At 36.9% G+C, this 25,376-nt stretch overlaps 1 protein-coding gene across 5 annotated transcripts in view; it reads left to right on the forward strand.

Moving 5' to 3' along the window:
* LOC133528835 (homeobox protein cut) overlaps positions 1–25,376 on the forward strand; it is a 200,226-nt gene that overhangs the window by 157,012 nt on the left and 17,838 nt on the right. For 4 of the 5 annotated variants that reach the window (XM_061866317.1, XM_061866318.1, XM_061866322.1 and 1 more), the window contains 4 exons: positions 8,307–8,488; positions 20,835–20,933; positions 24,081–24,211; positions 24,444–24,944. In XM_061866317.1, coding sequence (XP_061722301.1) covers positions 8,307–8,488; positions 20,835–20,933; positions 24,081–24,211; positions 24,444–24,944 — 913 coding nt within the window. The remainder of the gene's footprint in view (positions 1–8,306; positions 8,489–20,834; positions 20,934–24,080; positions 24,212–24,443; positions 24,945–25,376) is intronic. The other variant, XM_061866321.1, reaches the window with a different exon arrangement.

Below are 25,376 nucleotides of genomic sequence, written 5' to 3' on the forward strand. Positions count from 1 at the left end.
TCGAAAAAGAACAACTCACTAATCGAACGATCACGGCACATTGTAATTCGTTTTTCAAACACGAAATCCAGTCGAGACTGACGTAGACAAATCAAAACTGCATAGACAAGTTGCCGCCAGTTTTTGCCGCGCTTCAACGTCAACGGGGCCATATTTGCGGATGTCAAATTCCAAAAACAAATTAGCATTCGATTTTCAACTCTGTTCCCAACCATAGACTATTTATATTTGAGAATATAATTTTTGCATTGCATTCTGACTGACACCTGATTGATCGTCATGACGTTTTTTGTCAATCAAACTCGTGTTTTGTAAAAGCATTTCACTCAATTGTTGTGAATATTTATGAAATTCAATGCGTGACGGATGTCGTGACGATTCGTTAAAGCGGATATTTCCGCATTTTAATTCCTGTAAAGCCAAAGCTCATTCCAAAAGTGGATAGTAGCGAATCTCTTTGCTGTCCGACTGTTCAATCATTCACGTCATTTATCATTTTTCCCCGAAATGAAACTGGCCTCGTCAAACTAAGCAGTCACTGCGATAGATACGAAAAAAAAAAAGTTTAGCCGAAGTTCCGGGCGGAGCGGCGTCTTTTTGTGCGCTGTACCGGATTCCTGTTTGAATTTTCGCGTTCTGAATTCGAACGTAGCGGTTTGAATTTCGCCGGTTAATATCGGTTCGACCCCATGTTTGGTCGGTTTGACAGATCGCCGACATGAAATCTACTTTTCTGGCGGCAAAATGGCGTATTATGCTTTTTTCATCCGTTCACTCGTCTTTCATCACTTCTTTTGTGCGCCCGAATTTGTAACGACGATGCATTGTCAAAGAGAATTGGTTCGCTTTTATTACTTTATTAGGTGAGTTGTCTATTGGCAATTTGGGATCGGTCTGTGTTTCCGTTTGTCATTTGCGTTTCTTTTCGTGAATCAGTCGATCAATCTACAAAGTAAACTGGATTGTTGACAATTCTTAACTCGTTTACGATAAGATAAATTGAAAAGTACTTTTGAACAGGCGTTGTCTGTTAAAGAGTTAAAAAGGTACTTTTATTCTTGTGATATCACGGCAAATATTTTAATGAATAATAACACTAAATGTATGCGGCGTGGCAAAGGGATGTAATTTAAATTAACAATTTGAAACACTTCTTAACCGCTCTAAATTTTTCGAATACTATGAATGTTCATGTACCAAATTATTATTCATCAAAGGTTAACTGGAAGAGATCCGTTGAACTGATAAGTTTTCCTATCCGGTGCCTTTGTGTCTGTACGTTCATAATAATATAAACATATACATATTTTGCACAATTCATACAGATGTAACTACAAATGTCTATTTCTACGTATCCGAAGTCCCATAATCGCCCCCCCCCCCTACTCCGGAGACAGGGGGGGGATTTACTGCACTCGCTAACTATTTGCATGCACAAAGAATGCACTATTACGGATAATATATCGCGGTGGCTTATCTTTCTGTACTTTCTGTAAAAATGGCGGGGTTTTCAAATAGCGCTTTGACATAAATGCGGGGTTCAGAAGTGCCTTAGTTTAGTCATAACAACAGTATCTTTGCGTCAGAGTTAACTAAAAATCATTTATTGATATTTACATTACATCTTGGAGAACTCTATAGCTTAGACCAGTGGTGGGCAAACTTTCTTCATGGGGTACCAGAAAATTTAAGAAATTTAAGAGGAGGGCCAGAATTGCAGCTAAAACGTATTTTGATTTGCGGTCATTGTGGGCCAATGCCATGTACTAAAATACTAAATATTTCATAGGACCGGTGGCGGGCCGGATAAAATCCTTTCGCGGGCCGGAGCTGGTCCGCGGGCCGTAATTTGCCCACCACTGGCTTAGACTCCAAAACAAAGTTTGAATTTAAATAGTGTTTAAAATGTGAAATTTCGTTTCTGTTTACTAACGGCAACTAATGTTCAACCGAAGGTGTGGTTTTGGTTTCGGCATAAAAAAATCGGCTGAAGTTTCGATTTCGGCCAAAAAGTCGCGGCTTATATAATTTTGGCGCCCGTTAAAACGTCTTCTTAAAACATTTTATCGAACAAATGGGTCAAAATTATTTTCGTGGTCTTGTTTTTTGTCTCCAATAAATAAATAAATAAATATTATAGGACATTATTACACAAATTGACTAAGCCACACAGTAAGCTCAATAAGGCTTGTGTTGTAGGTACCTAGACAACGATATATATAATATATTATAATTATAAATACTTAAATACATATAAACACCCATGACTCAGAAACAAATATCCGTGTTCATCACACAAATATATGCTCTTACCAGGATTTGAACCCGGGACCATCAGCTTCATAGGCAGGGTCACTACCCACTAGGCCAGACCGGTCGTCCAAATGTAACGGAGTGTACCTTTTTGTATGAGATGAAATATATTTTTTAATTTTTCTCACGTTCATTATATATAATTTATAATGTACAGCTAGAAAGACATGCATTAGCACTCGACGTTTATTTATTTGATAGAAGATACAAATAGAAGCGTGACAGAGTGGTCAGAAACAAGACAACGAAAATAATTTTGACCCAAATCTTTCACTTGTAAGTCCAGGACATTTACATGTGGTACACATTTTACACAAGTTTACATACCTTTACATTACGTTATACAGTTAATCGAGAGTCCTAACTAGGGTTTAACCGTTGTAAATGTTGACAAAATTAGTAAAACTGTAATGGCGTTGAGGGCGGTCACGCGGTAGGGCTTCAAAACGCAGGACAGAGAAGCATTAGCCGAAACGGAAAGTTCCCGCCTTGTTATGTCTTTATTGTACTGCTGCTTGGCACAAGCGGTAGCGGGAGCGGACGCGGACGCGGAAAACAAAGGATCAATTTAATTTTGATTTTGATTGTTTTGTTTGTTTATAAAGCCTTTTTTTATACTACATCAGTGGCAAACAAGCATACGGACCGCTTGATGGTAAGCAGCCTCCGTAGCCTGCGACTCCAGAGGAGTTACATGCGCGTTGCCGACCCTAAAACTCCGCTGAGCTTCTTACGTTTTGGTAACTAAACCACGATAAATATAGATAAATACGTAAATACTTTGGAGAACATCCATAATTCTCTGATAAATATACAAATAAATGATTTGAACCCGGGACCTCCAGGCTACCGACTAGACTAGAAGGCCTTATAAGCTGACCCTTCATTAAACTTGTCCGTTTACTCAAAACGCATTGAATCCCTCATAATATAACCGACACATATTTAAACAAAGCCCAGTGTGACCCCCCCAGGCCAATTACCTACAATCGTAACAACGTTTACCGCGTTTTATCGAGCCACCGCATTTTTAGTTTAATGACTACCCTCATCCCTTCACTTAATGAGGCTGAACCGGGCAGTTCTTAAATTCAGCCCTTTGGGCATGTTTTGACTGCAGTTTGTTCCCTCATTGTCATTTGGTACCAAATTAGTACCTACGTGCGATTAAACGGAAAAACGTAATATAAATAAATATTATAGGACATTATTACACAAATTGACTAAGTCCCACAGTAAGCTCAATAAGGCTTGTGTTGAGGGTACTTAGACAACGATATATATACGACTATAGAAAACACCCATGACTCAGGAACAAATATCCATGCTCATCACACGAATACATGCCCTTACCAGGATTTGAACCCGGGACCATCAGCTTCGTAGGCAGGGTCACTACCCACTAGGCCAAACCGGTCGTCAAAACTATAGTAATATTATATTTGCTAAAGTGATATGACTTTAAGGATTTCATTGTGTTACAATATATGACACACTTTGTCACTTGTCATAAGGACGCCTTGACAACTTATTCGTATAAACATACAAGCAAATCTCGCCCTTATGGCAAGCGACAAAGTGGGACGTTTTGCCGGCCGCGGTCACATATACCTACAAACCTAATGTGGAGAAAGTACTGTTTGTAGTGTTTTGCTGATTGCATTTTTTTTTATACTACGTCGGTGGCAAACAAGCATACGGCCCGCCTGATGGTAAGCAGTCTCCGTAGCCTATGTACAGTCAGCATCAAAAGTAGCGGATCAAACAAGGTATCAAAAGTATCTACCATTCTGTAACAGCTTAACAAAAGTTGACGGTACTATATGCAGAACAAGGAAGACTGTAAAAGATATACTTTTGAAGGTGAATTTTAGAGATTTATCTATATTTGGAAAAGTTATCCGGAATATCAGATACTTTCGGCGCGTTGTTTCATCCGCTACTATTGATGCTGACTGTACGCCTGCAACTCCAGAGTTACATGCGCGTTGCCGACCCTAAACCCCCCCCCCCCCCCCCCCCTCGTTGAGCTCTGGCAATCTTACTTACCGGCAGAACACAACACTATGAGTAGGGTCTAGTGTTATTTGGCTGCGGTTTTCTGTAAGGTGTATTTCGATATTCACCGAGCAAAAAATATAAATTTTAGATTAATTTAGTCACAATGGCGTGTAGATTTGTTCAATCTAACCTTAATACTCCATGACACGATCTATATTGTTATCTTTACAATAGAAATAATATTCGTATTATAAAAATGTTAGCCATTCCCTCCAACTATAGGTTTCATTGATATCGATATAACACTATCGACATTTTTCGTAGAGCGCTACGCCACGTAGCAGCTGCTACGAGACTGCCAAAATAAAACAATATGGCTTCCAGCGGCCAATTCGAATTTTAAAAATGTCTCTCGTTTTATTATATTGATATAATATATGTGTCTGAAGCCAAAAACGCGTTAGTATGCTGATATCAAAAGAAGAACTGGATCAAAATGGATACATAGATTGCAAAATTCAGTTATTGTTAGTTTGTTGATATATTATTAAATATATCAACAAACTAACAATAACTGCGGACAAAAATATTGTCCGCAGTTATTGTCCATTCCTATAAACCTTGACGACCGGTTTGGCCTAGTGGGTAGTGACCCTGCCTACGAAGCTGATGGTACCGGGTTCAAATCCTGGTAAGGGCATGTATTTGTGTGATGAGCATGGATATTTGTTCCTGAGTCATGGGTGTTTTCTATGTATTTAAGTATTTATAAATATTTATATATTATATATATCGTTCTCTAAGTACCCTCAACACAAGCCTTATTGAGCTTACTGTGGGACTTAGTCAATTTGTGTAATAATGTCCTATAATATTTATTTATTATTTATTAAAATAGAACCGAATGGCAAAAAATAAGGAGGAATATGTGTATGTATTAAGTATAGATACTTAGTATTTTTAATACAAAATTTGGTACTTACTAAGTATTTAAGTCGAAGGTAGTTAATAAAATATCATGGTTGTCGTTAAGCGTGTCTTGTCTGTAGGTACACATTATTTAGTATTTAGGTATCATACCAGTAAACATGATAACACAAGTATCTTCTTCTTCCTCGCGTTGTCCCGGCATTTTGCCACGGCTCATGGGAGCCTGGGGTCCGCTTGACAACTAATCCCAAGATTTGGCGTAGGCACTAATTTTTACGAAAGCGACTGCCATCTGACCTTCCAACCCAGAGGGTAAACTAGGCCTTGTTAGGATTAGTCCGGTTTCCTCACGATGTTTTCCTTCACCGAAAAGCGACTGGTAAATATCAAATGATATTTCGTACTTAAGTTCCGAAAAACTCATTGGTAGGTACGAGCCGGGGTTTGAACCCGCGACCTCCGGATTGCAAGTCGCACGCTCTTACCGCTAGGCCACCAGCGCTTTTTTGATAACACAAGTATCTGAGATAAAATATAAAAGACTTATCATTATCACCAATCGCCAATCGCCAAACATAGTGATATCGATGACGAAAGACCGTAGAAAAATGAACTCTACGTTCTTAATGATAAAGTAAATATTGATAAGAACATATTGTTTACTGATTAGGTATGTCCTTGCTGATCCTACCGTCCAATCACTTGTCAGTAATAACAAGATGGCGTCTTTATTATGATTAAAAAAAACCGGTCAAGTGCGAGTCGGACTCGCCCACCGTGGGTTCCGTACTTTTTAGTATTTGTTGTTATAGCGGCAACAGAAATACATCATCTGTGAAAATTTCAACTGTCTAGCTATCACGGTTCATGAGATACAGCCTGGTGACAGCCGGACGCACGGACAGCGGAGTCTTAGTAATAGGGTCCCGTTTTATCTTTTGGGTACGGAACCTTAAAAATTGATATAATATTTGAATTTGAAAAATATGATTCAGATAATATTTGAATTTGAAAAATATTCTCACTCAATTTTCGGGTAATTCCAGATAATAAAATAAAAATACTTATAAAACTATGAAATCGTGAACTCAACTGTATTTTTTTTATGGTACAAATCAATGAAAGCGCTTGAAATTATCACTATGTCAATTTATTCTGGGAATTACCACACGGAATCGTTAGCAAATACATATAATATCACTTCCAAGCATTATATACTCGAAAAAGTTCCAAGCCACTGTCCATTGATAGAGACCAGTATAGTTTTTTGAATTTCGACCACTCGATTTCGTGTATTTTGTTCAATAATATCTCCACTATTAGGCATTTAAATTCTCCAAATGGAATTGAAAACGAGTGGTCATTACCACTCGATTCCCAATTTCTATCGCTCGTATTTAAAAAAATAGCATTTCGCCGTCCACAGATTTTCGAGTGACGAAATCGAGCGCTCGAAATTCAAAAATCGGTCCCTAGGTCGAGTAGGAAGGGACCGAACAATGTGGCGATCATTAGGGAAGGTCTTTGCCCAGAAATGGTTATTTTTCTGCCACGACCTTGAAAATTTACAGACACAGATACTCAAACGATTTCCGTACTATGCCGTGTCCGCCCATAGCTACTGTCCATACAATATGCACATAGTATTGTCGGAAAGCAATAATAAGCGTTAAAAGACAATCTTGGCCGCTCGGTGCGATTTCCGACACATCTATCTTGCCGATACCAATCTTCATGGTCCACCGCCGACTGCCGACAATTGATATCTTCCGAAGGTCAACAAATAACACGTTACTAGACCTTCAAGTATTTCCAACTAAAATCCAACTTTAAAACAATAGAATAACGTACAAAATCGCAAATTGCGGGAAACAATGTTATTATTGCGCGCTAATTTGATCAGGATATGTTTTATTGTTCTGTTATAAGTGCCATAATTGAGTGACGTTAGGATTGTCAGACGCATTTGTGATTTGTAGTGAATAGGCAAAAACCGCTGATGCGTTACTTAAGATTCGCGTAGATTCTTCGGATTTGAATTTAGAATCTGTGGAACGACACATTTCGACTGCATAACGATAATTAAATGTAATCAAACACAGATAAAAAACTTTGATTAGCTGATAACATTATGACAAAACGTCATTTCGGCGTATTACTCGAATGACACATTTCCTTCACGCATGTCAAACGAAATCCCCTGTATTAGCGGGTAAATATTTGCCGATCAGCTGTTCCGAGGCCGCCATATTAACGAAATAATGCCAACACAAACAAAATAATACCAACTTAACATTGCTGGTGAGAAAATACCGAAGTTACATTTTCTCATATAATTATCGAGAAAACGTTCGACAGTAGCGCGGTTTACAACTGCAAAATTAGGTTGGTATTTCGTAAAAAACTATTTTTTGTGACGCTATTATAGAATTATTAAGATTTTTGTAATTATACTTTATTATGCCTTTGGAGTTTCCATAATGCTAATAAATCTAGACCACTTCTTTTATCGCTGGTAATCTTTAAGTATTATATTTTACGTTTATTGCTAATTTAGTTGGCGGTATTTAAACTGTTACTAACCCAAAAAAAATTCTTAGGTTCTTTCTATTCTTAAAATAGTTTAACTTCGTTCAGTTTTAACCTGAAGTTTAAGGTACTCTTATCGTAGAAGCCTTAGTAATAAGTATGTTATTAATTTTAAGATCCAAAGTAAGCCTGATATTTATTAATTTTGGGAAAACTCCACTCCACCACTCCAGAAACAAAAATAGCTTTTTTTTAATTAAATAAAACAGTCGTGGTAAGAACTGAGATGTTTAACGTCTAACGTTACTTTTATATTTTTTTATTAATTTAGTTTCTGCATTTCTCGTTAATTAATTCAAACCTCAAACCTTTGATACAAGTTTACAATTGTCAACATTGAGTGACCCTCCGTGTTTATATTTATCAAACAAAATATAAAATAAGTGTAATAGATTTTTCGAGGTTCATTTGCCCATAATATTTCAAAAAACCGCTGGTTAAACAATTTGACTACAGCTCCATCTCTCTTCCAGATCGCGCAACTAGTAGAAGACGTGCGGCGGCTGCAGGCGTCGCTGGCCGCGCTGCAGGAAGCGCACGCGCAACAGCTGCAGCGGCTGGAAGAGCGGCTCGACGAGAAGAAAGCACACATAGCGAGGCTTGAAGCCAGGCTCGACACGCAGAGGGACTACGAAGATGTGAAGCGGGAGGTTAGGTGAGTGTCGAGAACCAAATAGATTAAATTAAATATATCTTTTTGAATCGAGAGTGAATCTGAAGTGAAGACATCTTTTAGGCAAGCATGCTGCATTCTAGACTGCATCGACAGATCGGCACATACCATCAAATGCTGACCTTTTTCTAATAAATAAATAAAAATATTTGAGATTCTGAAATACCAATAGACTAATGCTTGCGATGCTGGTAAATACCTGGGAATTTAGGGGAACTTCAATCCGGCTCGAAGGACCGCTTTCTTATTAATATACAACTCGGTGAAACTCTATACCTATTTGCTGAGTTGTTCCGGACTCTATTATATGCCCCAAATGATATTAAATGCCTCTTTTTGTTTTTGTACACCTATTTTTCCTAATGTATAGCCTAAACAATTTGACCAAAAACAGAGATTTGATTAGATTTAGATAGGCAACTTGATTTTTGGACTGTTTTTACTAGGAAATAAATCACGTTTCTTCCCCAAAACTCTAAAAATATACACGATATCAACTCTCTTTACCTAATACACTACCCATTTAGTTTTCACTACATCTAGGTAGCTTCTTCTTCTTTTAAAATATGGCTTCCATCAAATCTATGATGATTTTGCCAATGTCAAGTTTCGTTGTAAGTTTTAAGTGTGCTCGTAGAGCATGACGTTGTCCGGTAGTTGCTTTTAGTAAAGAGATAGCTGGACTTTACTAAAAGCCACGATGGATTGCCGGATGTTGATTAAAACATGGTTAAACGCGTTTCAAGATTAGTTTTTCATTAACTGCACACTTCCACGATAGTTCACTGCATAATAAGCTATCTATACTACACTTTGAACAACATAAATGAGCAAAACACAAAAAAATATTCTCGAGACGTCTTCGCCATCTTGAATCTCAACGACAACCCATCTAGGTAGCTATATCTATTCCGCTAACGAACGACAATATCATTACTGCTCATCACAGCACATACTTGAGATACTCTTTATTTACCCGCTGAGCATACACGCTGTGTGCTCTGTGATTCAGAGATAAACGCTGAGATTTGTCACAATAACGTCGATATCAAGCACGTATTTATGTACAGGTATTTAACAAAACTTCTCTAGTAGGTATACCTACTTCTTCTTTTAGTTTAAATATACGACATATTCACACAAATTAACTCAGCCCTACAGTAAGCTCAAGAAGGCTTGTGTTGTGGGTACTTAGACAAACATATATTTAATATATAAATACTTATAGGTATACATAGAAAAGACCCATGACTCCGGAACAAATATTTGTGTTCATCACACAAAAGAATGCCCTTACCGGGATCTGAACCCAGGACCATTGGCTTCATAGGCAGGTTCACTACCCACTAGTGACCCTGCCTATAAAGACGATGGTCCCGGGTTCAAATCCTGGTAAGGGCATTCATTCGTGTAATAAGCACGGATATTTGTTCCTGTGTCATGGTTGTTTTCTATTTATTTATAAATTATATATATCGTTGTCTAAGTACAAACAACACAAGCCTTATTAAGCTTACTGTGGGACTTTAGTCAATATTTATTTATTTTTAATTAAAGCCCAAAAACACGTAGGTAATATCTTTTAAAAATCGCAAGCACTTATTTGATAAGCACAAAGACATGCGGCCATGATTGGTTGTTGTGCCCTTTGACCAGCAGTAGACATCCTTCAACTGATATGAGTACAAATCTTGTACCTTTATGGAAGTTATTAATGATTTTCCGTAAGAAGGGAAGCCTGTAAAATGCTGAAACATGCCACCCACACTATGCTTTTAACACAACTGAAAAATTCTTTACAAAAATTTTCGTAACTTTCTTCATGTTTCCCCGGCTTCCTATTGGTGTCGCAACTAGATAAGGGGGTCGTTGGCCCGATGTTTGCCTGATACCGGTGTTTGCTGTGAGGCAGCCTTCAGTACGGTCGACGGCCAGGCCTTGGTCTTACAGTGCAACGCAAATACTGCTATGAAAATACAGTGCATTTTCATCGCAATCCCTAGTTTATATAAATATTATAAATGCAAAAATTACTCTGTCTGTCTATCTGGCTATTGCCTCTGCATACTTAAACCGATGAATTGTTTGAGGCCCGGGGAAGGCCACAGGATAGTTTTTATAATCATCAGTATATTATACATAATCGAAGTAAACAAATTTTACGGTACACTCACTTGTTTTTAGTCACTCGCGCGACATGTTTCGGAGAGCCTAAGTCTCCTTCCTCAAGTACACGCGAGTAGCGTTCACGACGGCCGTGCGGGCTAGGCTCTCCGAAATATCGCGAGTGACTACACCACGTGAGTTTAAACCGTTAAATTTGTTTAATATTACGTATACCGGGTGTTTCCTAAAACAGAAGATATCAATTAAACTGTAGGCTGTACTCCTCAAACTGACCAACATTTCACTGAATTAAACTTCTACGATTTTTACACATTATTAACTAACACACGTTTGTGTTAGTTAATAATGAACCGTTGTTCATAATCGCGTATTAAGTTTTAAATTTACCTCCGACGTTTCGACGACTTAATACGCCATTAAGTCCCGTTTGTATCAGTTAATAATGACCAACATTTGTTCAGCGACTTTTAAAAATAACTTATGTTTTATTTTTTATTACACATTGAAGTCAATTCTAAGACACAATGTATTGCGAATTTGTTACGTTTAAAGCGTGACAAGCAACGTCAAACACACTGACGTCAGCGTACATTAAAAATAATATTAAATTTGTATGAAAAAGATAAAATCTAAAGATTTCATAATTTTTAAAAGTTGTTAATCAGAAGTTATATCCTTTTAGGAGTGCAATATATGGTTTAATTATTTGCTCGTGTTACAGGAAACACCCGGTATATTATAAGTAACAATTGTTGGTTATAACATGGCAATACCAAACGGTAACGCTTTTAATTCGTAATACGAAAAGTCGTTTGCTAATTACAATTGGGATCAATTAATTATTTTTATTGACACAGGCATGTCATGGTATGAAATATTAGGCCATACAAATGACTATGACTGTGTCTTCTCTCTAATAATATTACTAGGCAATTTTCATAGACAATAAGTAATCAAAATAAGGCTTATGCACATAAAATAAAGCACTTTTTTACAGCCATGACAAAAATTGTTACAATTTACGAAAACGTACTAAAACCAATTTCCATATTCTACTAGATATAATATTATTCCGTAAACTACGTTGTAAGAGCTCAACGAGGGTGGGATGGGCTTAGGGTCAGCAACGCGCATGTAACTCCTCTGGAGTTGCAGGCGTACATAGGCTACGGATACTGCTTACCATCAGGCAAGCCGTATGCTTGTTTGCCACCGACGTAGTATTAAAAAAAAAAAAAAACAAAAAAAAAAACTGCGTTGTATATTTCGTCAACCTACTTTGACATACTCAGTTATGGTTATGATCTGTGTGAAATATTAAAGCTATAGGTAGATTATACATAATTTAGATAAACCGTTGATAGCTCCCACGCAAAGTGGGGCGGAAGTGATTAGTCTCCGAGATTAATGTTTACGAAACACTCTGATAACTTGCACCGACTGCAGATGCACTTGTGGTCGACACTGGCTAATTTTAGAAAGATTTAAACTGGACTAACACCTTAAACTGCAACTAAATGACGGAATCGATGGTTAACTTTAGTGTTGATTTGCCAAAACCCCTACTAGAAAAATAAATAAAAGAAAATATTTTGAGACAATCTTACACGAATCGACATAGCCCTAAACTAAGCAAAGCTTGTACTATGGCCAGGCGACGATAAACACACGTATATAGATAAATACATACTTATATACATAGAAAACACCCATGACTCAGGAACAAATATCTGTGTTCATCACAAAAATAAGCGCCCTTACCGGGATTCGAAGATTCGAACCCGGGACCATCGGCTTCATAGGCAGGGTGAGGGTACCCACTAGGCCAGACCGGTCACGGTGTATGTCTGTGGTCTCTGCAAGCTTAAACCGCTGAACCGATTTAGATAAAATTTGATATGAATATAGTTTGAGGCTTGGAGAAGGACATAGGATAGTTTTTATCAATCAACAGTACTCCCATCTTAAAAGTCGGCAACGCACTTACAACTCTGGTGTTGCGGGTGTCCATAGGCCGCGGTAATCGCTTACCATCAGGTGATCCATCTACTCATTTGCTTCCTCTATCATACAAAATTATCATCACAATCATTCCACGCTGACGAAATCGCGGACAGAAGCTAGTCGACACAAAATAACAGTTAAACATTTTCTTTGCATTATTACCAAAATACTGAAAGCTAATAAAATATAAGGTTTGTGGACAATTCCACATATCAAAGAAGAATCAATATGTCACATTATCAGTTAAGTTATAATTAAATTATCAATTGTCATCAAAAGACAAATACCAATTATTTGTTCCGACGCCAACACAAGAAAACTCACACCTAATCAAAGCGGAAGTAACAAAAATAAACCGAAATTAACCGATAATCCTATTTATAATTCCCACTGGAGCAGGAAATAAAAAAAAAGAATATCACGTTCCCAGGAGCCCCAATATCATGTTCAAATATGGAACGCTAAATTCCATATCTCGAACCGTTTAGCGATCTCATGCGAGGAACCTGTGGGATTGTGAGTATTGTGACAGTTCGAAAAAAAAAAAGTTAAAAAAAAGGCCGCCTATGACGGTATTGGTAAACGCTCTGTGTATTTTCGGTTAGTTGGACAATATTGGTTGAATGAGTCCGACCTTACTGTCAATATTTTCTTTATGGAAATCGATGCTACTATAACATTTCACGAGTAATTCAGGTAACAAACTGTCCACAGTTTTGCGAAAAAATATGTATACCTACCACTTAAGTTTTCTCTTGAAAAAAAAAAATATTTTTTTTAGAAATTTATTACATCAATTATTTATCTACTGAATGCTTAATTTCATACAAATCTACTTGCTACTGGATAGATCTGATAGCAGCTGAAAATAGTCAATTATTTTATTACTCTAATATATTTCGTATAATCTATACAAACGGATCAATTAAGGATCCTACACACCTTGCAACAAACGGCATACGATTCTAGATAATTTCTGGTCAATTAGGACCAACGACGTCAATCCATCGATCAAATATCGCAATGTCAAATTTTTGAGGTTGTATATCGATTTAATATCCTTTTATTGTCTATGTTAGTTTTAAGTTCTTTTTCTAGTATTATCCATATTTGTATAGGTACTTGAAGTATATTTGTTTGTTTACATTTTAATGTCAGTTCGTGATTGAATCTGCTGCTGTATAGTCAACTGATTGTGTTTCCTCATTTTCCATTCTCTAAAACTATCGAAGACCTCATCTTTACTAATATTATTATTATTCTGTAATGTGGTGAAATTCTACCACCTAATAGGTACAGGTTAGATCTGCTAGCGACTATTAGTAGCGAATCAACGTTAATATACAGCGTAGAGTAGGTAAAAACTTGAAACAAATCCATAATATTGTACCCAACAACTACTTATGTAACCCAATATTCATATGCAATAAATCATTCATTCAATCTATCGCAAATCACGTACGTTTTTCGGTGACTTTTAGACAGGCCAGAATAAGACCGGAATATCATTATTATCACAATTTTTTAAAGTGAATTAAGTACTGCATATTCATTCACTGAGGTACGTACTATCACGTAGTTTAAGACAACAAGGATGTTCCTGCCAGAGCCATATTATCTCAAGAAACTTAACACGAAGTTTCCAGAACATCTCAATAACATGCCGTGACTGGGTGTTTATTTTCTGGCACTTCGTTTTTCAACAATACCAGTAACTGCCAAAGAGTTCAGTTGTTTTGGTACACCATTAAGTGTTTATGCGTTTAGTTCGGGCTTCTTAGAAATTGTGGGGAGAAGGGAATAAGTGTGGTACTATGGTTAATATTAGAGCAATTACACTTTCTCGCCTATTAGAACTCGATTAGACTGTTTACCTTACGTGACGAGTTTATATTTTATAACAAAAGAGCCGTCATGGAAATCGAACAATCTAAGAATGTCCCAGGACGCCGACCGACTACCTGGATGGGGATCATTTCCAAAGACATGAAGACGATGGATATAAAACCAGAAACGATACAGAAACGCCCAGAGTGGCGTTTACGGACTACGAGGGCCGCCCCCAAGTGACATGAGAAATAGGCTCAGGAGAAGAAGAAGTTTATATTTTATAAAATTTGTAAAAAGAAGTTTATATTTTATAAAATTTGTAAAAAGAAGTTTATATTTTATAAGATTTGTAAAAAAAATTGTATGAATCCCTACTAATGTATGTAATTCACGTCTATCTGTCTGTTCCCTCTTCAACTCAAGCTTAAACCCGCTGAACCAATTTAAATAAAATTAAGTATGAAGATAGTTTGAGGCCCGGAGAAGGACATAGGAGTATTTATCAATCATCATCCCACGCAGACGAAGTCACAGACAGAAGTTAGTCAATTCAAAAACACTGTGAATTTATTTGTACTTGATGACTTCTAAGGATAAAATAAATATCCTAACGTTCTAAGACATTCATTGTAAGAATCAATTGAAGTAACGAAGAATATTTAAAAAAAAATCCGTATATTAGACAATATTTTTAACTTTTTTCTTAAATTATATTTCAGTTCCATCTGAAATTTAATATTACAATATTTTCATCGTGAGCGTTTTTTAACGTTCAATACATTAAGTGTATAACCGGCCTTATATCCATAGATAAGCTGCATAAAGCGTAGTGCACAACAATATAAATTTGACGCAACACCTTTCCTGATAAGATGGCGCCCTCTTATCGGCCACAGGACCAAGGGCCGCATTATCTACATCGCTTGTAATTACTACATAAATAACTGCCTTCTTGACAGTGATTTGTCTAGTGACTAAACATACAAACGTACTCTTTGAAGGCTTTTGTATTGTTAGTACTTTTACAAGCTACCTTTATACCCATACCCAAGACTTTCATTAAATTTTGATAGAGTAGACTAAGTTTTCATTTACCATACTCATTAATTTGGCAAAATTCAGATTATTTTATTTGCGATAAGTACATGTACATGCAAATACAGTTATACGGGTATATACAATTATTTACAATATATTACATCAATCTTGTGGTATATGAATGTCAAATATTATTATAATAAAAAGTGAACCTTAACTGAACTTGAAATAACAGGAATCATTATGCGCGGTATATCATTTGATATTTACCACTTGCTTTTCGATGAAGAAAAACATAACCTGCATCCGCGCAGAAATTCAAAGGTGTGTGTGAAGTCACCAATCCGCATTGGGCTAGCGTGGGGACACTAGCCCAAGCCCTTTCGCGCATGAGAAGAGACTACCTTCTTCTTCCTCGCGTTGTCCCGGCATTTTGCCTCGGCTCATGGGAGCCATGGGGGTCCGCTTGACAACTAAGAGGAGGCTACCTACCTGTGGGATATATATTATACTATCCGCAAAACTATCTGGCCGGTCAGGTGCCATCTCTTTTACTCTTGGTTGGTCTTAACAAGGGTAAAGGAGATAGCATTATGATCTCAGTGGCCAGTTAGTTTTGCGGCAAGTATAGGCTGAATTATTATTGTTATATCATAAATACGCGCTAAACAAACATTTCATATCAATATGTGTCATAATCACGACGCTAAACCTAAATTAATTCTTAAAGATATAAAAAAGTGTTTATTATTACCTAAAAAGGCTATCGATATCGTTTAACAGCAACTTTAATGTCACACGCCTTTGATCCCTTTGAAGTTCAAAGCCGCCATATTGGAAAAACAACATGTTAGTCTATGCCCAACATTGTTTGGACAGTTATAAACATCTGAGGCGGCATCTTTGACTCGGGACGTATTGGCATTAAAAAAAGCTGTTGAAACCGAGTTATTGTCATTTAACGGTCATTTTAGTTGTTAAACTCTGTACCTATAAGACTTGAGACACAAAACAAACCTAAGATTTACTCTAAATTTGAAGATTTGTATAAAGAAAACACAGACAACGTAAGAAATGTAACAGATGGTTATCTGTTAAATAGTATGCAAAATTTTCAAAATTCGAACACAAACCGTCTCAAATTCGACCAATTAGAAACGGAATCATCAAAAACGTTCCAAATCCAAAATGTAATCAGAATGCAAACAAGCCAATCCGGGCGGAGATTTGGCTCAGAAATCAATCTATCCGACCCCTATTAAGCTTTAATCTACGGAGGCTGGCTATAACTTAATCCCGACTTGAGAAGCGGAATAAATAAGTAATAAACCGCTACAGGTGCCTTATATTGCTTAGTGTGTAAATCTGCGTTTAGTTTAGAAAGGTAGCGTGCGGCATGATTTCACGTTTGCGACATTTAAGTAATACTAATGACAATGCAAACCATACAGAGATGTAGGTGCGCTCTTTGTCGAAATGTCATTTTAAAATGAGAAGGTAACTTCGATTGTATGACGGTTGACGGCGGCTAGATTCGAGTGACTTTTAACAACTTCAAACTGTCTAGTCGGCGAAAACAGCTTTTGCAAGTTTTTCCAACTTAGACAATCGATTTTATAACCATGTTTGATTTTTCCGTGATAAAAAATAAAGAGAAAATAATACCAACCTCACTGTGAAACCTTAATATAATTATGATACGAAACAGTCTGTCTAACCATTTTCATAACTATTGGTTAGAAAAGGCGGCAAATTCATAATGTATGAAGGTTCCTTATATGCCAATTTTTATTTAATTTCATAGATATTATGTAGCATCGTGTAAGTACGTGTCGCATGCGTCAAAACGTCGCACGTCTAAGATGATCCCTCTGGTCCGATCATGGGAACGCACAAATGTTCGCGTGCTCGCGGCAATAATTGAAATAGCTATTTTCTATTGTTATTTTTCTATCGTTCCGTGAGGAACTTATACTTTTTCTATTAGCGCAATACCAATCTAATAATACAAATGACAAAGCCCTTATTGAAATGAGAGAAGGTTGGTTTTAGTTTAGCTGAGGATATTTTTAATATGGTTTTCTACAGATCGAGTATTATTGTGACAGTGACAGATATATAGAAAATTGGGGAGCGATTTTGACATAATTATGGCTTATTTTTAAGGAGAAAATTCTACGTATTATCTTATAACTTAAGGTAATAAATGCTTAAAAAAACTATTTTATTATCATTATCAGACAATAAAAAACTAGTCTATGGTAATTAAAATTCCTTGTAGTCTCTCAAAAAACCATAGACGCTATAAAGCCAAAGATTATACTTTGTTGACGCTCAAAAATTAAAAAGGCAAATAGAAATTATCTCGTGTTTAATTAAATGCATGTGATTTACATATTTCGGGGAACAAACAGTGTAATAGTAAGTATATGTATGTTTGCCTTCTATATATCAATAGAGCCTATCGTGGGCACCTGTCCCCATTTGCTTAGGCCTGTTTACATAACATTTAACGAAAGTTTAGCCCGGCCCTGTCACACAGAAATTATCAACTAATTCACCTTAAGTTTTTTCATCGTCGTAAAGAATTCTCGTAAGCTCTTTACTGTGTTTACACTGGCAGTTTGTATAAGGGATTCATGAAAAAATTAAAAAGCTATGCATGTGTCAATATTGTCTATGGTTTGAGAGCCAATGGTGCGTTAGTATTTTGAATGTGTTCCATTTTCGAACGGGCCGAACGTGGCTGACCAACCAATCAATCGGATCGCGATTGGTCAGCGTATCGAACGGGGCGGGGCGTCGTTATCGGCGGCCGATGATTTGGCTGATAGCGTTCGATTGTGACGTCGTCCTCTGGAACGCCTACGTGGTCATTGTTGCCTGGTATCTGGTCGTCGATCCTTTTCAAAATAAATTGACTCATTCTGTATGCTAATTTTAATCATGTCCCGACATTGAAAGATATTACATCTAAGTATATCTCTCAAACCAAATAAGAACTTGAATCTACTCGTAGTGCGGTGCCAAAGTGAAACAAAGCGTATAACTCTCAAATTAATAATCAAATTTTAATAATAAGACACAAAATCCATTTAATTAATTCCAGTTTGTCTATTACCGCGCTTAAAGTAATTAAAGAATCGGTCCTGGTTTCCTCAGAAGGTCTCAACTGCCTCATTTGAGGTAACGAGTTGCTTCGTTTTGCGGGAACTTCGGATTTGGTCTGAGGGGGCGCTCAAAGACATATTTCTTCGTTAGGGCTCCGATATCGATTGCAACCCTTTGATGAATAAGGAGAATATTTGGCATGCCATTTGTTTACGATTTTGATGTTTTCTATGGGGGAAGTTCTAAGGAGATTTGCAAATATGATAAGATTGTCGAAAGGGGCTTTAATTGTAGAATTATGATGATGAAAAATTTATGCATTAACAATTTAACACCATAAAAAAGTTACTCAGCGAAAACAGTGAATAATCTCCCAAATCTGTCAGTACATTTGTACCACATTCGAAACTTTTATATTTTTTACTTTTTTTTCTATTTTTTTTTTCTAGTATCAGTGCTGGTTGGTAATTGCGATTCACCATTAAGTAAGCTTAGTATTCAAGAATATTATTTACAACTATATAATTATAATGATGTTTTTTTTATTTATTTATCAAAAAAGTTGGTACAATGTACATTTACATAAAATTTCGCCAAACATAATGTTTATCGGCGATGTGTGTTCTGTCCTGTTCAATGTTTCTTTCTGTACAATTAAGTGTTTTACTACTACTACTATAATAGGTACAGTCAACCAATTTGATTCCTAGGCCACTATAGAACCATGTCATAATGACTTATACGACAGTGCTTATTGAGTGATGCATGTCATGTATAGACTAGTTAAAGCAACAAGGTTCTATAGTGGCCTAGGATTCAAATTAGTTGACTGTACAATGGTCCTCGTGACTCAAAATATTTAATTTTTGACCCATTTCGTACCTTATCAGCGACAATAATAAGGTCTAGCAAGTTTCAGGTTATTTACAGTGAAATTTATTAATAAATTTAATGCAACGATTATTCCTTAATCTTTTGATATACTTATGAAGTGTCTACATACTCGTAGTTGATCGAATCTCAAAATTATTCATAAATGATATGATATTATATTTATTTATTTCATAATATTACATTGCATTATAAATTATTGTAAAATATATAAGAATTATTATTATGTCAAGAGTACATTATAAAATACAAGATAACAAACAATACAACACAGTTCAAGGTATCAGGAATTCGTCCATACAATATATAGTATTTTCTAGCAGTATTTGCTTTAGTTGGGACTGAAATTCCGACACACTGGCCATGTCTTTCACACGTTTAGGTAACTTTTCATAAACGGATAAATAAATAGATATTATAGGACATTATTACACAAATTGACTAAGTCCCACAGTAAGCTCAATAAGGCTTGTGTTGAGGGTACTTAGACAACAATATATATAATATATAAATATTTATAAATACTTAAACACCCATGACTCAGGAACAAATATCCATGCTCATCACACGAATAAATGCCTTTACCAGGATTTGAACCCGGGACCATCGGCTTCCTAGGCAGGGTCACTACCCACTAGGCCAAACTGGTCGTGGTCCCATCACTCTGGGATCTTTTGTACACAGGGCCAGCCTTTTACGATTGTTCATGAGACGATGAGAATTTCGTGTGCTATAATTGTGGACTTCATCGGCTCGTTTAAATGCGAGTCTGACTCTTGTCAGTTCCAAATTTCCAAATTGTGTTATTCTGTAAGTAGGTATAAAAACGGTGTAAGTGTGTGTTTGGTAAAATATTCATTGTCGTGCAAGTATTAAATTTAAGGCTCTTGCAAGACAAAGATGCTTTTAAGCTTCCGCGAACAGCGAGAGCTTTGCAGCCGAACTTCCGAAAGTTTTCTGATAAACTCTACAGAATATCAAAAATTATGTTTTGGTACAACTTCGAAAAGTATCTCCCTTATAAAAATGTTCTGCCATATCTGCATTTTCATTTATACTGCATTTTATTTAATTTACACTCTGTTATAAAAATGAGCAAACTCTTTGTTAAATTTTGTTCCTTTGGTTACAAATTCTAATTTTACAAGCTACCCACATATTTATCTCATATAAGTGCTAATATTAGTAAATGCAACACTAATAAATGGCAATTTATTTATATAATAACCAACGGCTATATTTTGTTATAAAATATCAAACCAAAGGCCATAATTTGTATGAACATAATTTGTATGAACCTGTTTAACCTGTAAAATTCCATCCATAGGAGGCCCAGCCTGGCTTCAGAGCCTGACCCGCGCCCATTTGCCCCATTCCGGGACTCGATCCCGCGACCCGCCCACCCCTATAGACACCATCTGAGCAAGTGAGTCTTAGTTTACTTTAGCCTGATAGGCAGACAGACAGACAGACCGGAGAAATAAAATTTAGAGGTTTAGATATTATATAGTAATAACATTTATACTACATATGAGTGTACATAACACCATAAGTAGAATTATGTAAAGCGTCATAAGTAAAATAGTAGATTCTTAAAAGCACTCATTTCTATAGAGGTAGTTTGGCGGTCGAACGCAGTGAGTACGCCAATAGTTCAAGACGGAAATGGTGTCTTTCACCCGAGTTAAACACACTACTTTTCATTTCGAACACGAGGAAAGTAAAATACGTGTGTATTAAAAAAAACATGACTGTGTAAACTTTAATAGTATGTCTCGACGGTACTTTCAATTAACAATTTAGGTAAAATTATCGTTATTTATGAAATGGAAAGTAAATTATCAAAATGGAAATTTTACAACAAATTAAAAAAACCACATTTTAATTGCTTATCGTAAAAAAAACGAAAAAATCTTACTTGGAAAGTACAATGCATTAGAGCAGAAACGTATCGTATTCTGCACACTTTTTACAACAACAAGGATTTACTTTCAGAGCACGAAAACTGAAAAATACATTTCTTGATTTTTTTTATTGAAAGCTCCAAGTATAGGTACTAAATATCTTAATTACTTAGAATAAGAATAAAAGAAAAAAAATATTGTTTTAACTTGTATCTCGCAATGCTTTTTACTTTAATTTTGAGGTAAAAGGATTTAGTCCTCAAAAGTTTGAGGTCGACTCCATAGCAATGTTGTCCTTAAACTCCGTATCGCGTCACCCACTTCAGTGTGTCATGGAGGGCTCGTCGTTAAACGGAACAAACTTCGTCATTACCTATTGACTACGTCATAAATTTAGTCACTAAAACGACGAAGGCTGGAGATGATTAGCGAAAGTTGATAGAAATTCGTATAGTGTTGATTGTACGCTAAAAGTTACTTTAAAGTTCAAAGTTTTTATTTGCTAGAATCATGGTCAGGTACAATGTGATGGAATTAAAATAACATGGATCAACACAATTCACCATTTTTAATGGCATTTATGGTGTAAGCATGGACTTACGTATTTATGTGTATATATTTGCTTATGAACACTTGCATAACTTATGAAATTTAACATTTTTGACAGGCTAGTAATTCAATAGTAATAAAAACTTACCTACAACTCAACTACTTATTGATATGCAAAATAAAACGGGCTGGGCGGGACATGTTGCCAGGCAGAGTGATGGCAGGTGGGCTAAAGTGCTAACGGAATGGTGGCCGCTTTCAGACGAAAGGAGTGCCTGTCGTCCGTTGGCTCGTTGGGTGGACGACATTCGGAAGACTGCGGGGCACTTCTGGATGAGATTGGCTCGGGACCGGGATAAGTGGCGTACTAGAAGAGAGGCCTATGCTCAGCAGTGGGCGATAAAAGGCTGATATGATGATGATGAAAATAAAACGATTTGATTATAAATTACAATTTCACTCACTCATTTTTTCTGCCCTATTTCATGAAACGTAAGAGTTCGTGTGATATGTAGATATTGATTTTGCTCTGAAGACTGGTGAATAGAATTTAAACATGGCTCATGATTCTATTTTCTTTCTCCTGTAATTATATATGTTAACATTATATACTTAATAATGAACCTCCAGGTCTATGTTTCTTCAGTATGTTAAGTACACTACATTGTACTACAAATCCGTTAGTATATGTGAGTGTTTGTGTTTTAAATAAATTAATATATATATTCGTTACCAACTTCATACCGTCACGAACTATGCCAGTAATAGTTTATAACTTTATATCTAAATATTCTACCTTAATAAGCGCCTTGTTCATAATTTAAGATAATAAAGTACCAGGCGCACATAACTAGGAAGGTGCAATCCCAAACTAATCGTGCCCCCAATCGACCTGACGCCAAATCACAAAACACCTCTAAACTCGACCAACATAACTTAACCCACAATTCTATAACAACTATATAGAATCGGAGACCAAAGAAAGTGTACTGTTGCGAATACTCCCCACTTCACACCTCCACAATGTACCTTAATTACAATTTAATATATCACCAATTAGATCCCGATCGGTGCACACGACCAAATAGAGAAGACACGACCCCCCTTGTAACGACTGAAGCTGTATAACTTCCTAGTTTTAGCGCGTTGTATCAATATGGTTCATTATGACGTGAATTGTGGAGGTCTCCCGGCGACAGTTAGCAGGTGAACGGACTAAACGTCTCATTTCTATACATTTTGTATGAAAGTGCTTTGATTTTAGCGCTTTGAACTTTGTCTTTAGTTGAGGGGTTAATAGTTGATCGCTTCGGAGTTCGAGTAAGATTTCATAAACGTTTTAGTTGAAGTTATGTTTTGTGAAAGTTTTTAGCAATAATTTAAAGTAAGCTAGACAAAGTTGCGTACAATATGCATCAATTAGGTGTCTATTTTACGTCAAACTTTAATGTGCGTCAAATTTTCAATCTTACTAAGCCATGAAAATTCACAATCAATATTTTATAATATAATATAGAATAGGAGCTACGATAAAATGTGATTATCGCCATCTTGGAGGGTTCATTCTCAATAAATTCATGAAAGGCATTGCCAATAAGGGCACATCCTATTAATTACAATACTTAATTAATTCACCTAAAATGGTTTTAATCAATTCGTGTGCTCGATTTATTAAGGTGATGCTGACCCTATCTTAATTATGCCATCGGCTCTAAAGGTATTTTAGGATAATTCACCCTTTATTGGTTACTTTGATATTTTGAACGTAAATTCGTGGTAAAGGTATTTTGTAATTTTTAATTATTTCAGATAGAATGGGTCTATGGGTATTTAAAATGAATTAGTCGCTGTTTTATATGCTCAATTGGCTCTTAAAATATATTGGTTTAAGAATTGAATTGGGCGGGAAATAAAGATTTTCAGAAATTATTTACAAAATATATTCTAGGTACTCGCGATTCAAATTCAGATGCAGAGAGTAACACACTGTGTTGCAATAAAAATACGTATTGAAAATAACTGGACACAAAGTATAAAATTCATGGAACAGTGTATTTTTTAAATGAGGTCGTAGGTAGACGCTTAAAAACAGTATGTGACTTTTTTTTTCCTTGTTACAGCATGCTCCGGTCTATGGACCTCCGAGACTCAGCCGAAAGAGCCGAACGCAAGCCCGAACCCCTCAGGTCACCCGCCGCGCCTGCGCGGGACGACGAGGAGCGCGAGCGCAGCAGCGAACGACGCGAGACAGGTGAGAACACTATACTACTCTTATACGACTAGTCCCTGAGTAAAATGGTTTAGTTGAGAGATTGAATTGAACTTGGGTCGAAGTCGTATAAAGGTAGTTTACAAGCAAACGTGTCCGTAGCTAGTGAGTGTTCGCTTGCTGGGAACGTAGTTCCGTCTCGCAGAGGCAGGACCACGTGCGCCTAGGATCCGCGACTCCCCCCCTTTCCCTCCCTGACTGAGCTCTGTGACAGGTGGCGAGGAGTGGAGCACGCCGCCGCTGAACAACAACACCACACACCACAACAACAACCCGCCGCTACCACTGCCGCCGCCGAGCCCGTTCCGCTTCGAAGAGCACCGTCCTTACAGATTTGCTGAAGACATGGGACCTTTACCTCCAGGCGCACTCGTTGGTCGGCTCGGAGACTCTTTAATCCCTAAAGGCGATCCCATGGAAGCGAGACTACAAGAGATGCTAAGATATAACATGGACAAATACGCAAATACAAATCTAGACACACTCCACATCTCGCGAAGAGTTCGGGAGTTACTCTCCGTTCACAATATCGGACAGAGACTGTTTGCGAAATATGTCCTGGGGCTCTCACAAGGGACGGTGTCGGAGCTGCTGTCGAAGCCCAAGCCGTGGGACAAGCTGACGGAGAAGGGGCGCGACTCGTACCGGAAGATGCACGCGTGGGCCTGTGACGAGGCGGCCGTGATGCTGCTCAAGTCTCTCATTCCAAAGAAAGGTACTTGATGTTTATATTGTTGACAAGTTGAATGATTACTAGCGTAAAATAAGCGGGAGGTACACATAAAGTTTCATTAAACACTATCAAAGAGAGCTTATATTGCTGTAAACATGATCACTGCTTGAGAAAACTTTTGAAAACACCATTAAAGATTCGTTAAAAATGTTAGTAATTATTAAACTTGTCTATGGCTTAGTTTAAAAAACAATTCGAATTTCAAAACGCTGACCATGCGAATTCCAAATTTAAATGACCTACGAACGTGTGGCCAGTGTTTATAAGGCTGGATACATATGAGCTTTCCATGTAGCCAGTGTTATAATAAGACTAGGTATACACTTCCAGCGTGGCCTCGAAAAATTGCGTGATAAATGCAGTCTAGTTGTCAACTCTTGCATGTTTCGGGACCCATCATTCCGCCCCCTTAGC

This window comes from Cydia pomonella, chromosome 20, assembly GCF_033807575.1.
Source record: "Cydia pomonella isolate Wapato2018A chromosome 20, ilCydPomo1, whole genome shotgun sequence".
Classification (NCBI taxonomy): domain Eukaryota; kingdom Metazoa; phylum Arthropoda; class Insecta; order Lepidoptera; family Tortricidae; genus Cydia; species Cydia pomonella.